Source organism: Protomyctophum bolini (genome assembly GCF_963924005.1).
Source record: "Protomyctophum bolini genome assembly, chromosome: 9".
NCBI classification, from domain to species: Eukaryota; Metazoa; Chordata; class Actinopteri; order Myctophiformes; family Myctophidae; genus Protomyctophum; species Protomyctophum bolini.
Genome location: NC_137870.1, coordinates 14,802,890 through 14,817,226, shown reverse-complemented (window position 1 = coordinate 14,817,226; position 14,337 = coordinate 14,802,890). Strand labels below are relative to the sequence as shown.

At 40.7% G+C, this 14,337-nt stretch overlaps 2 protein-coding genes across 5 annotated transcripts in view; both read left to right on the top strand.

Annotated features, from left to right (window-relative positions):
- cluha (clustered mitochondria (cluA/CLU1) homolog a) overlaps positions 1–3,031 on the top strand; it is a 35,783-nt gene extending 32,752 nt beyond the window's left edge. For all 3 annotated transcript variants that reach the window (XM_080772618.1, XM_080772619.1, XM_080772617.1), the window contains exon 27: positions 592–3,031. In XM_080772618.1, the coding sequence (XP_080628744.1) occupies positions 592–721 (130 nt within the window). In that variant the 3' untranslated portion in view covers positions 722–3,031. The remainder of the gene's footprint in view (positions 1–591) is intronic.
- LOC308321715 (lissencephaly-1 homolog A-like) overlaps positions 1–14,337 on the top strand; it is a 274,413-nt gene that overhangs the window by 215,894 nt on the left and 44,182 nt on the right. The window contains exon 2 of one of the 2 annotated variants that reach the window (XM_080772780.1): positions 5,068–5,174. The gene's annotated coding sequence lies outside the window, so the exon portion shown is untranslated. Of the gene's footprint in view, positions 1–5,027; positions 5,175–14,337 lie in introns of those variants that run through there. The other variant, XM_080772779.1, reaches the window with a different exon arrangement.

Here is a 14,337-nt window from a genome sequence, read left to right as displayed (position 1 = left end):
ATAGTCTTGCGTTGTCAACAAAGTGATCAAAAGTCTCCGCCTAGACTCACTTGACGGTGGACTAAACCAGTGTTAACAATTGACCACTACTTTTAAAACCAATCCTTCATTTGTTCTATGATGCTATTATTATTATATTTGTTAATTTCCGAATGGTTTCAACCCATTTTTTGTCCATTCACTGAATTTAGATGTCACCTGACCGCACGTATCAGTAGGCCGGAGATCTCTGATCATCTGGCTATGCAATATTGTACGACAATAGTTGTACCTGCAAGCTCTGAGCTTGTATATCTGCTATTGCAATCTTTTATTTCAACATTTTAGCTTTTAATGACATGCTGAAAATAGGTCAGGTTCAACGCGGTTAAAAGCAATTAATCATTGTTAAGCTAGTCAATAAAATATGTTTCAGTTGTGGCTGAGAATAGTGCTAAAACGCATTTTTTCAGTTGTCTGCAAAATCCCTACAGGTGACCGTGTTGACACGCGCCCACACACAATACACATTCACCAGTGTCAGGTGCTATTTGGGAATGCATCAATAAACAACATCCTGATGTTGACTTTTTGCTGTATGTCTCCTCCCAGCCAAAAAGACCTTGAGAATCTGAAGGCAGAGGTTCAAAGACGACAGCAACTGCAGGAGTCGGGGAGAAGTGAAGAGCTCACCGAGGACAGCTCACTGGAAATGGATGACAAAATCCCCATCGACGATTAATGTCCCTCCGTGTGTACTGTGTAGCTACTTGTCTGTTTAAGGGGGAAGCGGCGATGCAAATGGCCATCTCACTGAGCCTGTGGACCCCAGAACTGAGTTGTCTAAATCAACAATTAAATCAAGGCGGGGGAAAGGAAGGGGTCGCAGGGCGGTTCGAGAGAAATATCTGTAGAATAACTGTTGACAGAGGTAAAGAAGGAACACAGTTGTCTACAATGTAGGAAAAGAGAGGACAGAGCGGGAAATTAAAATAATATAGAATCAAAGTAATTGCAATCTAAAACGAAAAGATAACATAAATAAACACAAAACCCAGGCCCAAGAACTTTGTGACAGATCGAAATGATTGTCACTTCCTATCTGCTGCTTTAATGTACGTATGTTTGGCATGAGAAGGGTGAGAGAGTGAACACAGCTGTAAAAGGGAGACCAAGGATGGATGACCATGACATTGTATACCAGAGCCTTATCCACTCTCAATCCCCCCAACCCCCCATACACACACGCACGCTGACACCCTGCCTTCCTCTTTAAAGCACTCACAGCCCAGGACCACATTTTCCCCCTCCACTCCCTAAAGAGTCTCTAAGATACCAGGCCCTTAGTCTTTCACTGTGGCTAACGCCCCCCATCTCCTCTCCCTTCTCTAAATAAATGGTGCTTTGGGTTGTCCCGCACACGCACCCTGTCTCAGAACTCAGGGGTAACTTCTACTGTGCACTAAGACCAAGAAAAGTCACAACATGATTCGATTTTTGCATGTGTGAGTGTGTGAGGGGGGGGGGGCTTCAGAATTGAAATTACCTTCTCAGTAACTGGTTTCCTTGAGCGTCTTCTTCTCTTCCTGTTAGGGTTTTTTCTCCTCTTCTGTCTACATGAATTTATTTATAATTTAAAGAATTGTGTGTATATGGTTTGATCCTGGGTGGGTGACTTGTGTGCGCCTATGCTTCCTGTTTCTGCACAGACGAGGTGACGTCTGTGAGCTTTTTTCAACCGATTTGATCATTTGATTTTGTTACACGTTTTAAGTGAATAAAACGGATGATCTTTTTGTAAACATGCACAGGAGGGAGGGAGAAGAAGAAGAAGAAGAAGCCATTTTAAGGTCTGTCAGTTAGCAGTTAATTTAAGCCATGTCTGTTTTATAGAAAATGTATGAAAGTGGAAAAGGTGTATAAATCTATATAGTGTTGGATTCACACAGGTACATGATCAATACTGTTGTTGGAAAATGCAGATTTAAAAACGTCCAGCTTAGGCTTTAGCAGTAGATTTATCTTCAAAAAAAGTGTACTAATATATCATCTGTTGGGTGGAAACCTCATACATGTTCAAAGATGTTTTTCAGGATTATAATACAAAAACAACAAAAGTAGTAGATCTACTTTTGATGCTTTTCTGTGATTGTGTAGTATGATGAAGTAGGTAGTACATTCATTTATGAAAAGAAAAAAATAAGTTTGACTGGAGTTTCTGCCCAACAAACTATATTATATACACAGTATAATATTAGTAGCTGTGTTCAATCTTCTATTTTTCCACTTTGAAAGAATACATGCATGTATGTTTATATGTATGTGTGGCAGTTTGTCTTGGTGTCGTCCAAAACAAAATCTGTTGGCCAGGAATGTGGGGTTGTACTGCTGCTGTATAGGTTTTAGGTGAGCCATGACTATCCAAATGTTTTATTTTTCTACATGTAGTAAAAAGAATACATACATAGGATGGCTTTTATTCAAATAACACTCATGGCAATATTGTAAATCTGCTTATGTATGAACTTCTCACCCTTTAGACGGTATGCTAGACTGGCTGTATTTGTTGACGTTTGTTGTCATTATTCCAAGAGTTTTCCATTGTTTGGTCGCTTCATCCTCTGGGTTGCAATTATAGCAGAAACCGAGCCAGGAGTGTCTTTTTCTTCAGCAGTATTTAGTGCACTTTCAAGTGCCGTTTGGACATGAACAGAACAGAACAGAACACAGTCACCAAAATATGGCTAAAGAAGGGCTGCTTCAATGTAATGTACCAAAAGAAATAGAAAAAAAGGACTGAAAGTTTTTGTGTGCGCCTAATACATGCAGTGTTGCTCCCTCGCATTGTTTCTAAGTTGTTGCCGTGTCTAAAATGTTATTGTGATTAAAGCATTAGAGATGGTGCTGCAAATTATATTTTTTAGAACTGCAGCTTTTTACTTGCGTGTAAAAGATGAACTGATGATGTACTGGTTGCATTGGCTCCTTGTAAGCGATTCTTGTGAAAATTAAAAAATGGCAAGCTCCCATGACTGAGGGGAGTGAACAGTTAGTACAGTGAGTGTCTTGATGATTCAATTTGATGCATTTATAGCAGATGCTGGTGTGTAATTTGTGCCTATTTGCTTCAGACTGGAAGTGATACGGTACCAGTGAAACCATTGCTGATTTTAAGGGTGCTTGATTTTGGCTTGTTTGGTCTACTTCCATAATTATTTTTCATAATATGGTATTGGGTAGGTTATTTGTTTTGAGGTGCAGTATATGACTACATTTTCTATCCAAATATAGGAGGACCTCTTTGTATGCAACATTTCGGGTCCATTCTACCAGTAATGGCCATGGGGTGGCACACTAGAGTCGGTGTCCTTGTTTTAAACTTTAAAGCATTTGTCTCCTGAACTGGTGTGCTTCAATTGGGTTGAGAATGTGCCTATCCCCTAATTGATTTTTGAACAATGGTGGTGAACATTAACCCTAAATTGCAAAGGGGCGCTGCTTCTTGAATATGTTGACATCCCAAAATAAATCTGTTTAGGTAATTTGACAGACAGTTCATGTTAGAATAAACTAAGCGTAATCAAACTTTTCCTTTTGCTTATATTCTGTGTCAGATTTTTCTTTTCTGTGTTTAATTTTATTGCCATAGTCTTCAGCTATAGCCTACAGTTTATCATGTTTAGTTCCTGTTTCAGTTTAACACATTTGAACAGATCTGTGGTTTACTTAAAGGAAGGAAAGGTTACCAATTCAGTTTGCTGATAATTCAATGCCCGTTCCCTCTAATTGTATTGATAATGCACTGAATGTTTTCAAGGACAAAAGTGATATGGAATTTAAGTGAAATATAATATGAACAGTAACTTTACAAATATTGCTTGTTCACAGTTGCCGGTGTTCAAATTGCCCTTCATCCAACATATTGATACATGAATGATTATCATCCCTCTACAAGATTTTTTAAAATCAGATTTAAGAGACATTTTCCCAGACACAATTTCATAGGAACATTTGTAAAAACTAAAACATTTGGCACCACACAACTGAAGTTACTGTATGCACTTTCTACTCCCTTCATCTTGCATTGTAACAGTGATTGTATATGAGGGTATATTTCTGTTTTCTCAACTGCACTACACAGGCCTATATAGTGTTTGAGTCTGCTTCCCCTGCTGTGGTACCTGTCTGTTGCTCTTTACAAATGACTATCTAATTATTTTTTTGTTTTGTATTAAAATGAACAAAGGAAAACTTAACATTTCAGTTTTGACTTTTATGTTAACTGGCTGATCCTTTTAACCTGTGTTTCACTTTAAATGTATGATAATTATGGAGCTAATGCATTCTTGCTTTCATCGGAACACAGTGACTGTGACTGTCTGTCAGAATTACTTACTTATTTTAAAGCTACATATCTCACTGCTCCCAATTGTTCTGAACATTACTATATGTTTAAGGACCCCAAATAGAAATGACTTGGGTCGTGTGGACTCCCACAGGAAAATGTTGTGCCAGTAATCCAACGACTACTGTAGTTGAGTTTACAGGAGAGAAACTTCTAGCCGGTGGGGGAGAAAAATGTTAAATTAATCTGTTAGGAATTTTGTTGTGTGGACCCCCAGACCCCCCCAAGGACCCCCTGGCCGGACCCCACTACTATTTAAAAGCATTTGCTCTATTGAACAGTTCTGAAGCCTATATATGTACAATAATGGTATAAATTATGACATTAACTTCTTAACTACATTTCATTTATTTGTGCGCCATATGGAGATAATGTCACATAAACTTAAATATAAGTGGCACACAAATGTATACAGTTATTTAATAGCAAATAATACATGTATACATAAAACATAGTAAGTAAAATAGTAAATACATAATACAATAAATCGTAAATAACATTGAACAACTTTTATTATTCACATGGTGATAATAACATTGTGATGACGTTAGAAGGGCGTGCGCGCGCCACGAAGAGCGCGAGCGAGCTCGTGGTGCGCGTGCCCGATCCTAAAGGCTGAATGCGGTAGGCGGAAAAAAAACCCCACACAGACAGTCCGCCACACACACACACACAGCAAGCAGAGCAGAGCACAGATCTACACAAGATCATCCTTTTTAGGATCCCTTATTGTCGCGACCTGTCCTGTCGGCCTCTCACAGCTCTCGGGTGATTCAGGACGAGCCGGAGGGTGAGTTTGAGTAGTTTTACGAGCCCTAAAGCGTTGTTCTATTGCATAAATGTAGGTTTATACAATGACGTGATGTGGCTGTAATGTTTCTCTCTACTGCTGCTGCGCCTCCTTTTTCCTCTCCCTGTCTGTCTCAAAATGGCGGCCGAAACTGTACAGGAGTTAGAACTCATCATAATAATAGAGAAATATATAGGCGTGTACATGACAACGTAACATGTTTACGATGTGTATAACGGCTTGACAGGGTTTTATGCTAACTGTACAATAAGATGATATGCGTGATAGGGCCTGGGAGTCATTTTAGACCGGCTTTTATACATGACCTGTATTTAGTATTTATATATTTTAAGAGCTGGTCAGCTGGAGGTAAATGGATGTGGGGTTTGGGGCTGGTTTTGGTTCTAGTTGGATTTCATTAGCATAGATGGATCATGTTACGTAAGATAAAGAAGTTAAACCTGAAAGCTAATCGGAAGCCTAGCCGAAAATAGCAGATCTACAAGTTCACGGCGCGTCGTGGAAGCGACTCGCGGTGAGCTTGTTGATCTGGCAGGCATTTTCACATAGAATTTGGCATGAGAAATCATGAGACTTGTCAATCTTCGTATTTATCTACTTTAAAAAGTGTCGACGGGAGCGATGTCCACACTTCTTTTCTTAAAGTTGAATATGTTTTTTATCGATAATCAAAATGTTATACCATTCCATCAGCAATGCAAAACAAAGTTAGCAGGTGGCTAACTGTTTTTCACGACAGAAATGAGAAAACTGTGTGTGTGTTGCAGTTCTACACATGCTACTGTAAACATGAGTGCAGAATTGCAGATGGATGTGTTGTATGATGATGATGATGACACATGTCATCAACTCCAGCTTTGACGTGACATTTTGGTGTCAGTGTCAAGGAGCTGCCCCTCTCTCTCTCTCCCTCCCTCTATCCTGTTTAGATGAAGCATATTCAAGGCATCATCGTGACTTCAGTTCATGTGGTTGGTTGGCTTGTAGGAGGATTTGAAAGGCAGGGTGGAGCACATTGAATACATTGTCAGTGTCCGTATTTGTTGCTGCTCTAGCTCAGGTCCACAGTCCACACTGGGCTATTTTTGTTCCAACCCTGGATATATTGAGCATTTTACTGCATATATGCGTGCCGTACAGTAGTCTATAATTCTAAGATGTTTGACGACCAGCGTCTGATTGTGGATATTATTTATGACAAAAACAACCAAAGCTGAATCCTTGGATCCGATGACTTTTATGTATTTTATTATCTTGAGGCTACCCCTGAAAGGGTTATTCTCTACAGTGTGTACACTAACAGTAGCTGATTCAGACAGATAGTCATGTGTTTTATTTGTCGTTGAAGAGAAAGATGAAATTGTTCTTCTCGCTCTCTCTTCAGGTATGATGGTCATTGTAGGGTTGAGTAGTAAAGGCCTGCTCGTATTTTCTGTCTGCAGTCTGCCGATTGTTGTAATATATGTTATTTGAATAATACCATAGTACCGGTAGTATTAGTTAAAGCCCAACTCTTTGAAAAATGTCTGAGCTCTGAACCAATTGGCGTGAGAGTAACTGAACTGAATTTAGGTTGTCATTGGCACTTGTGTCACAATACAAAGACAAAGTGGAAATGTTTAAGACTGTGAAGATGTTCAGAAAATGTAACACAACCAGCATCAAAGACTGAAGAGAATGTTTTGAATTCTCCAAATGTCCTAAAGGGGTGCATAAAGGTGCCTGCATAATTTGTGTTGCTCTGACCTGGATTCTGGCTGCTGTTCAGAAAATAAGTGTTATTCATGTTCATGACATCGTTTACAGTTTACCCAACCCATTGATTATCAACAGATGTCAGATGGTTGAACATGCATTCCTAGTACTCCCAAGATTTAGGGTACCAGATTTCAATATTTTAAATAAGCAATGTTGATGGTCGAATTGTGTTAATGTGCTCCTGCAGCTCAGTTCCTGCAGTATATTCAGTCAGTGATGGTAACACACTAGAAGAGGATGGATTGTCATTGTGATAAAAGTGCTTTGATCGGTGTCACTGTTGTAGCACATGGGAAAGATTGACATGTGAAAGATTTAGCAACCAGAGAGAGAATAAAAAGCATGCACTCTGTTTCCTTCATAATAGCAAAATTCTGTTTCCTCTCTACCAGTAAGACGCCTAAGGGCGAGAAGCGACCTCGCCCTGAAGGGCGAGAGAAGCGACCTTGCCCTTGCACACACGCATCTACCGCGTTGACCGCAGACTGCCCGGGCGAGTACTGGCGCTTTGGCATGGGGGGTCAGATCAACATGGAATTTCTTCAGTGTACAGGGTTTTATGAGGTCAGATCAACATATGGAATGTCAGAACAGGTCAGCTCCATATATGGACATGATTGGGTGGTAGCGGGGACATTCTCGAGTGTACAGGGTTTGATAAGGGCTGGGCCATAAACCCATTTAGGCCGCAGTCGTAATAAAAAAAAAAGTCTTCTCAATTATGACAATTTTCTGAAAAACCTCATGTTTCTATATCAGTGGTTCTTAATATTTCATGTCAAGGACCCCAAAAATTATCTGTATAAATTTGGCTGCCGACCCCCATCTGAAAATATGTTCCCAGGGCTGGCAAGTAGTCTAAATGCGACAGCTGGTCGCATTTACTATGACATCAGGATCTCCATCCCTGATGATGTCATGTGACGTCACGAGACCTGGACGGCTTTGGACGCCATATATGGGTGCTTTCCCATGTATGGGGATTTTGAGTGAGTACACTGATGGACAAAAACGTACGATTTCATAGTAAATAACACTGTTATGGCCTAATTTGGGATATGGTATTATGGATTTTTGTTCTAGTGCAGGAATCAGTGGAGAATGCTATTATAAAGGTGAAGTGGCCTTGTGCCTTTGTAAAGTGTAATCCATACTACGTGGACTGTGAAATGGTTAGGTTATGGTACATAACGTATGTATGTATGAGGAGCAGTAGCCTTCTTCACTGCCAACTGTTTTCCGCTTGTGGGTGGGTCCCTAAAATGCAAGCTGTATTTAAATGTTTAATCCCCCTAAGGCCTAGACGCACCAACGACATTCAACACCTTTCACCATGCTCTTTTTTTTGTGTGTTTCTCTGTACAGTTCAGAAATATTATTGGTGCTCCTGGTGAGTTTGAAAATAACAGTTTGCTATACAAACGGAATAATTTATCTTTTTGACAGATGGGTGTACCGGTAAGCGTGGCAGCTAAGGTAATATTAATTGTGGGCATATTTAATGTTGCATGCCAGCATGGGCAACTCCTGTATGAAAATGTTATTGCCTTCAGCTGCTGTTTATTCCATCTGTGAATAATATCCATGATATGCTTGCCTTAATCTCATTTCTGTCAATCTCTGCTGCCACGTCGAACTGATGAAATTATTACCTACATGTGTATCTGTAGTGTACAATAAGAGTGAGAGGTCACATTGCCATGGCACTAACACCATGTCGGGCATAGAGAGGAGCAGATGTCCATGTGATGTTATTCCTCCACTTCTGAGTGGACAGTGAGTGCAGCTGCAGCAGAGGCTGACCTTTGAATGCCCTGGCTAGCTGGCTGGCTAGTAGTGACCTGATGCCCGCAGCTGCCTGACCTCAGCCACAGTGTGTGTGTGTATTTAGATGCTCTTTGTTGTCTCCACCAGGCCGAAGGCATGGGGAGAGGATGTTTTGCACTCCGTGTGTCCGTATGTCCATCCGTTCGTCTGTCTTAATAGCAGCTAATCTCAGGCACCATTGGTGCAGCCTGTTATAGCGCCACCATGAGGTCGGTTTTTGCAAAACATATTACTCGTACACATTTTATCCATACAACACGCTGGCAAATTGGTATTCACTATCTCTATAGTCATGTTCAACACAGACTTGTCCGCTTCCCCATATTCCTTCCCCATTGGCTAATATTGCCTTCCAAAGTTTTCAGGATTGGTCCGTTTTGAACAAAATGCCTCAAATCTCGAACACGGCGTGCAATTTCCATTATATGTCAACTGGAAAGTAAAATTCGGTTGTCTAGCTGACTACTGGTATAGCTAGGTTATGGCTCAAAACCTGCATTTCCTTGATTTTCAGTGGACTTACATTTTTATTTGGCTTACACAATACACGGCGTCAATTGCACGTATGATTGAAATAGGCTAATATCCAGCCATAATGGTGTTGTTGGCTTCTGTCTGTGGTTTGGCATGGCATATACCATTTGATATGTTGTTGATCCCTTGAGCCGCCTCCAGAGGCTCCTTCAACCCTTTCCTCCCAGAGTACTCCCTGGGTAGATCTGGGTTCTGATCTCCAAATCATCCCTCTTCTTTCAAAGGACTCCTGACAGTCGCGATGATGGGGCGGCTGTGATTTTATTGGCCACATGCACTTGCACTTATCGGTTCAGAAACATGATTGGACTCTGGGCCATCTGTCAAGGAGGCTCCTACTTTCAGTATATGTGCTTCAAAATGGAAGCCTGACTGCAGTTAGCAGTCAGGCAAGATATATATATATATCTTTATATATAGGGATGCACCGAAAGGGAAATTCTTGGCCGATGCCGAATATAGGCAACAGTTGGCCAGAAACCGAATATGATTAATATTATATACCGTTGCTGTCATGGCCGTATCTTAAAGCTACCTGATTTATGGCAAAATAAATGGTTATGGAAAAACTTAACTTAATAATAATCACTATTATGGGTCCATAAAACATTTATTCAGCTCTTTTGAATGCATTAATTGCATACACTATTCAGTGATATATTTTCTGCCCATTCAAGCCGAAATATTATATTACGAGCTGGTGCTTTGGTGTGTGCTGCTGCTAGATCCTAATGCTGTTGTCATGCAGTAGAACTACAGTGTGAACTGCGAAGGAGGCTTATTTTATGCGTTGTAATCACAAGCCATTTACTTTTGCCTGGCTACACATTGTCTTCTTTAATGTAGCTGCAGTTACACTTTAATGAATTATTTGAAAGAATTGCACATTCTCATTTTGAATGTAGCCTAAACAATTTATAGGAAATTGTCTTCTGTTTTTAACCTTGACCTGCGTCTTGACCATGTGGAAGAAACAACGGAAGACATCTGAATCAAGTAAATTAATAAGTTCATGGAGGCACAATAATGACTATTGAATTGTCAAATAAAGAAAGGGAAGAGCAAATGCACAGTATTGAGACATGTAGACCATTGTTTTGTCTACATTATCCCTTTAGGCTTATTGACCAGCACTACCAAGCTGTATTACCTGATTAAAGAACTGCCAACCTGAATGGCTGGAAAATGCAGATGGAGCTAGATCATGAACCCATTTCATCATTTGTGGAATTGATTACATTAGGTGCATTCAAACCTCTGCCAGAGCAACCCATTGTTGCTCTGGAGATACTTGCTGGAAAACATTTACAGAATAGCTAGCCATTAATCTGTATAGGAAGGTACCCTTTACATATGGCATGATTCTATTCGCTCATTAAAAAAAATTGACCATATTATATAGCAATTTGTAGTAAGGTAAATCTTCCAATGAAGATATGTGCATCTGTGTTTTTGTCTGTATGCTCATTTTTGTCCCAGATAACATGCTTGGGTCGTGCTCTCAGTCTGGAGTGGACTAACATCGCTGTGTCTGTAGTGACTAGTGAGTGACCCTATATACAGAGGCCTATTTACCGGGTTCAGTCTGACTACCCTTTTTGTTTAAAATACTATTTAACCTTTTTGAACAGAGGACTTGGCATATCCGTTGTATTTAGCTGGATATTGTTACCATACCACACACTTGCCTCATCACTTCCGGGTCGGCCGGATGAGGGTTGCTCTTCTTTGTTTGTTGCGCATTTCACTGGCACTACCCTCACGATACCGCCTATCGTAGCTGCATGGAATCGGTTAATTGCTCTTTGGTACCATCAAAATATGTGGTTTGACAAACATGCAGGAAGGTATACACTGATGTCTTAGCTTCTACTTAGAACTGCTACGCGGGTGGTGCCAAACAACCTCATTTACAACAAAATGTGTCGGTAAGACTTCTGTTTATAATCATGGTAAGGTCAAGAGTGCATGGTGCTCCCTATAGGCAAGCTGAAAGGCCATTGGATGCTTGCTGCTTGGACACTGCAGGTAGAATGCTCAATAACACAAACAACAAATGGAATAGAGGGTATGCACATGCATAAAGTGAATAGCAAATCGAGTGACAAAGTGAGTTTAACATAATCTAATACAATCAGATAGGACTTATGTTTGCAATGTATGGCTGTCAAGGCCAGAAATTAGTTTTTTTGCCACTCAGTAGGCGTTCCCGCATAACTGGACTGGACTGGTGCTGGACTGTGCTGGTGCTGCTGCTGACACATAACGGCTAAGTAGTATAGGCTGGAATTGTTGCACATGCAGCAAATTGGCTTTCTCTAATAGTTTGTCTCAGTCTACAAACTTAATTTTAGGTCAAGCCATTTCTTCTTGACTTCATCAATGGTGGGTCTCTCTGCTCAGTCTGCTGTCAGTTATAACGGCATTATTGTGGCATGCTTTCTTTTAATCAGTTCCAGTCACTCCAGCACTTGCACTTACCACCAAAGAAAAATCAGCCTTGCATGATTACAATAGAACTTTCTATTTCAGAGGTTGAAAGGATTTTCACCGTGACCTGTATTTGCGCACGACACGTGCCTGCATGGCACGCCTTTCATGATGTTGATTGTTGTTGTCTGCTGAAGTAAGACGGGGATTATGAATCAAAAGTATCCAGTCAGGTCAAGCATCCAAGCATCCAAGTCAGGTGACTTCACAAGATGTGAAGTCAACAGCAGAAAATAAACACTCCTATCTTCCAGGTCACTTGAATTTCCCTTGCTGGAGTCAGTGGCATTTGGTCCACAGCCAAAAACGCCAAGTAGTATGTAAAAATAAAAAGAGGTCCAAGGGACTCTGCTCCAGTCAAGTGAAAGCCTTTATTATAACGGCATGGCAAAGATCATTAAACTACAGACCAACGTGTTTTGGCTATACAAGCCTTTGTCAGGGTCTCATCCTCTATTCAACGCCAAGTACTATGTATTGGAATCAGAGGTGACGTTCAAGTTATTTAATGTTTTGTGTGCAACAGCAAAATGTTAGACCAAATGCCTATCGTTATTGTGATGATTGCTTAGTAGCACTGTTGCCTCACAGCCGCACAGCCATACACACGCGCATGCAAGGTACTCCTGCCAGTGCCCTTGACCAAGGTACTGGCAATACAACTCCAGGTGGGCCCTGAGCACTGCAGGGTAGCTGCTCACTGCTCCGTAGGATGTGTCATGTGTAGCATGGGTTACATGCAAAGGACACATTTCCCCAAGTGGAAAATAAAGACAAATCTAATCTGTAATATACAGTTTCTGTAAAACAATAATAATAAATCCGAGCTATTTTTTTAATGTTTGGACAATTTGTGTTTTTGAAAGGCAACGCTCGAAGCCAATAAGCCATCATGCCATATCATATGATATCTAAAATCCCAGGGCCTAGGGTCTCTAGACTGAAGGCCTATCATAGTAGTGTACAATGCATGTCTGTTGGTGAGATACCACAAACCTCTGATAGCGCCTTACATTTTCACCAGTCTCTTATGCAGCGCCGGTTATTTTTGCCATCTTGACAAATTCTAAGCTTAATTCATGTTGATGTTGAATGTCAATCAGGTCTTTCATATTCCATGTTTCAGTTTTCCCACAGATTTCAGGGCTTTTCTGACAACCACTCTTGTGAAACGTTTGCTGACACATGACATTCCCCAGATGTTTTCTAATATGGGGCTTTCCTGTTTTAGTTGCATGGTTTCGGTCCAGTGTTTTTGCCCCAAATACCATGTGAGTCAATCCATATTTGAAATATTTAGGCCTAGTCCTACTTCTGTGTTATCCTTAGCTACATAAACGTGCACGCGTGCACACACACACGCACACATACACACCCCTAACTTCTATGAACAAGGCTCATTAGAATTCCTGGCATGGCCTTCCGCTCCCACTGTTAAACTGTCAAAGAGAAGCAGAGAGACGTTTTTGCAGTTGTCCAGTGAAAATTGTTGTCTTCATGACTAACGACACTGTAACAGCATTGAAGAACGTCCATGCCAACACTGAGAGCGTTCATTGCTATTTCTCAAATGGGCTTCCTCCATTGTGTTGATTCTCGCTGGCAAAACAAAAGACATGAGAATCGATGAAAGGAAGACTCATCCCCTTTTATTAACCATCAGTTGGTAGATTTATAGGAATGCAGCGAAGACTACTGCATCCAGTCCAGCCCAGTGTCCCTGAACATCTAGACAAGACTTCATTTTGTTATTTATTTAATTTTTACTGCTGAGCCAATTACCCTGATTGTATGATGGTGCAAACAGTGTGCCTACTGCTGAAGTGCACAAATAAGATGTGCTGACATAGGCAGGGGGTTTTCTTACACACACAGGGGGTCCTTACAGTTATCAACAGCAGGGAGGGAAACTTCATAGCAGACTTCATAGCAGATTACATCGTTGCACCCTCCCACAGCCAGTCCTGGTCAGGTAGAGAAATATTGTTGATGGAGATCAAATGCTGTGTACAGAGAATGTGAGCAAAAGCCCCTTTACAGCATTAACATACTGCATTATACCACCACTGCACTCTTGGTTGATAATAGAATAGTTTGACAATGCTTAATGATCTCTGGTGTGCTGAGCTGTGCTCCATAATCCACTCTGGGGGTGTGTGTGTGTGTGTGTGTGTGTGTGTGTGTGTCACATTCAATAAATGGTGATAGTAAATTATTATTCCCCCTTCTGCAATGCATTGGTTCATACAGTAAATAACTAATATACTGTATCTATGCTTAGCGAAGGTCAGCCAGTGAAGGAGTGGAGTGACTGATAAAAACGAATTACAATGTGTGCGTCATAATAAGAATATATGTATGGATTTGTTGATTCAGACTGTAATACTCTCACCACTGTAGCAGCACATGACTATCACCGTACAGAGTGTGTGATGCCCAGACATCGTTTTTAGAGGGTTTTTTTTTAGAGACAGGGAACAGGGAAATTGTGCACTGAACTAAAGAAATTGCTATTTCACGTAATTATTAACGA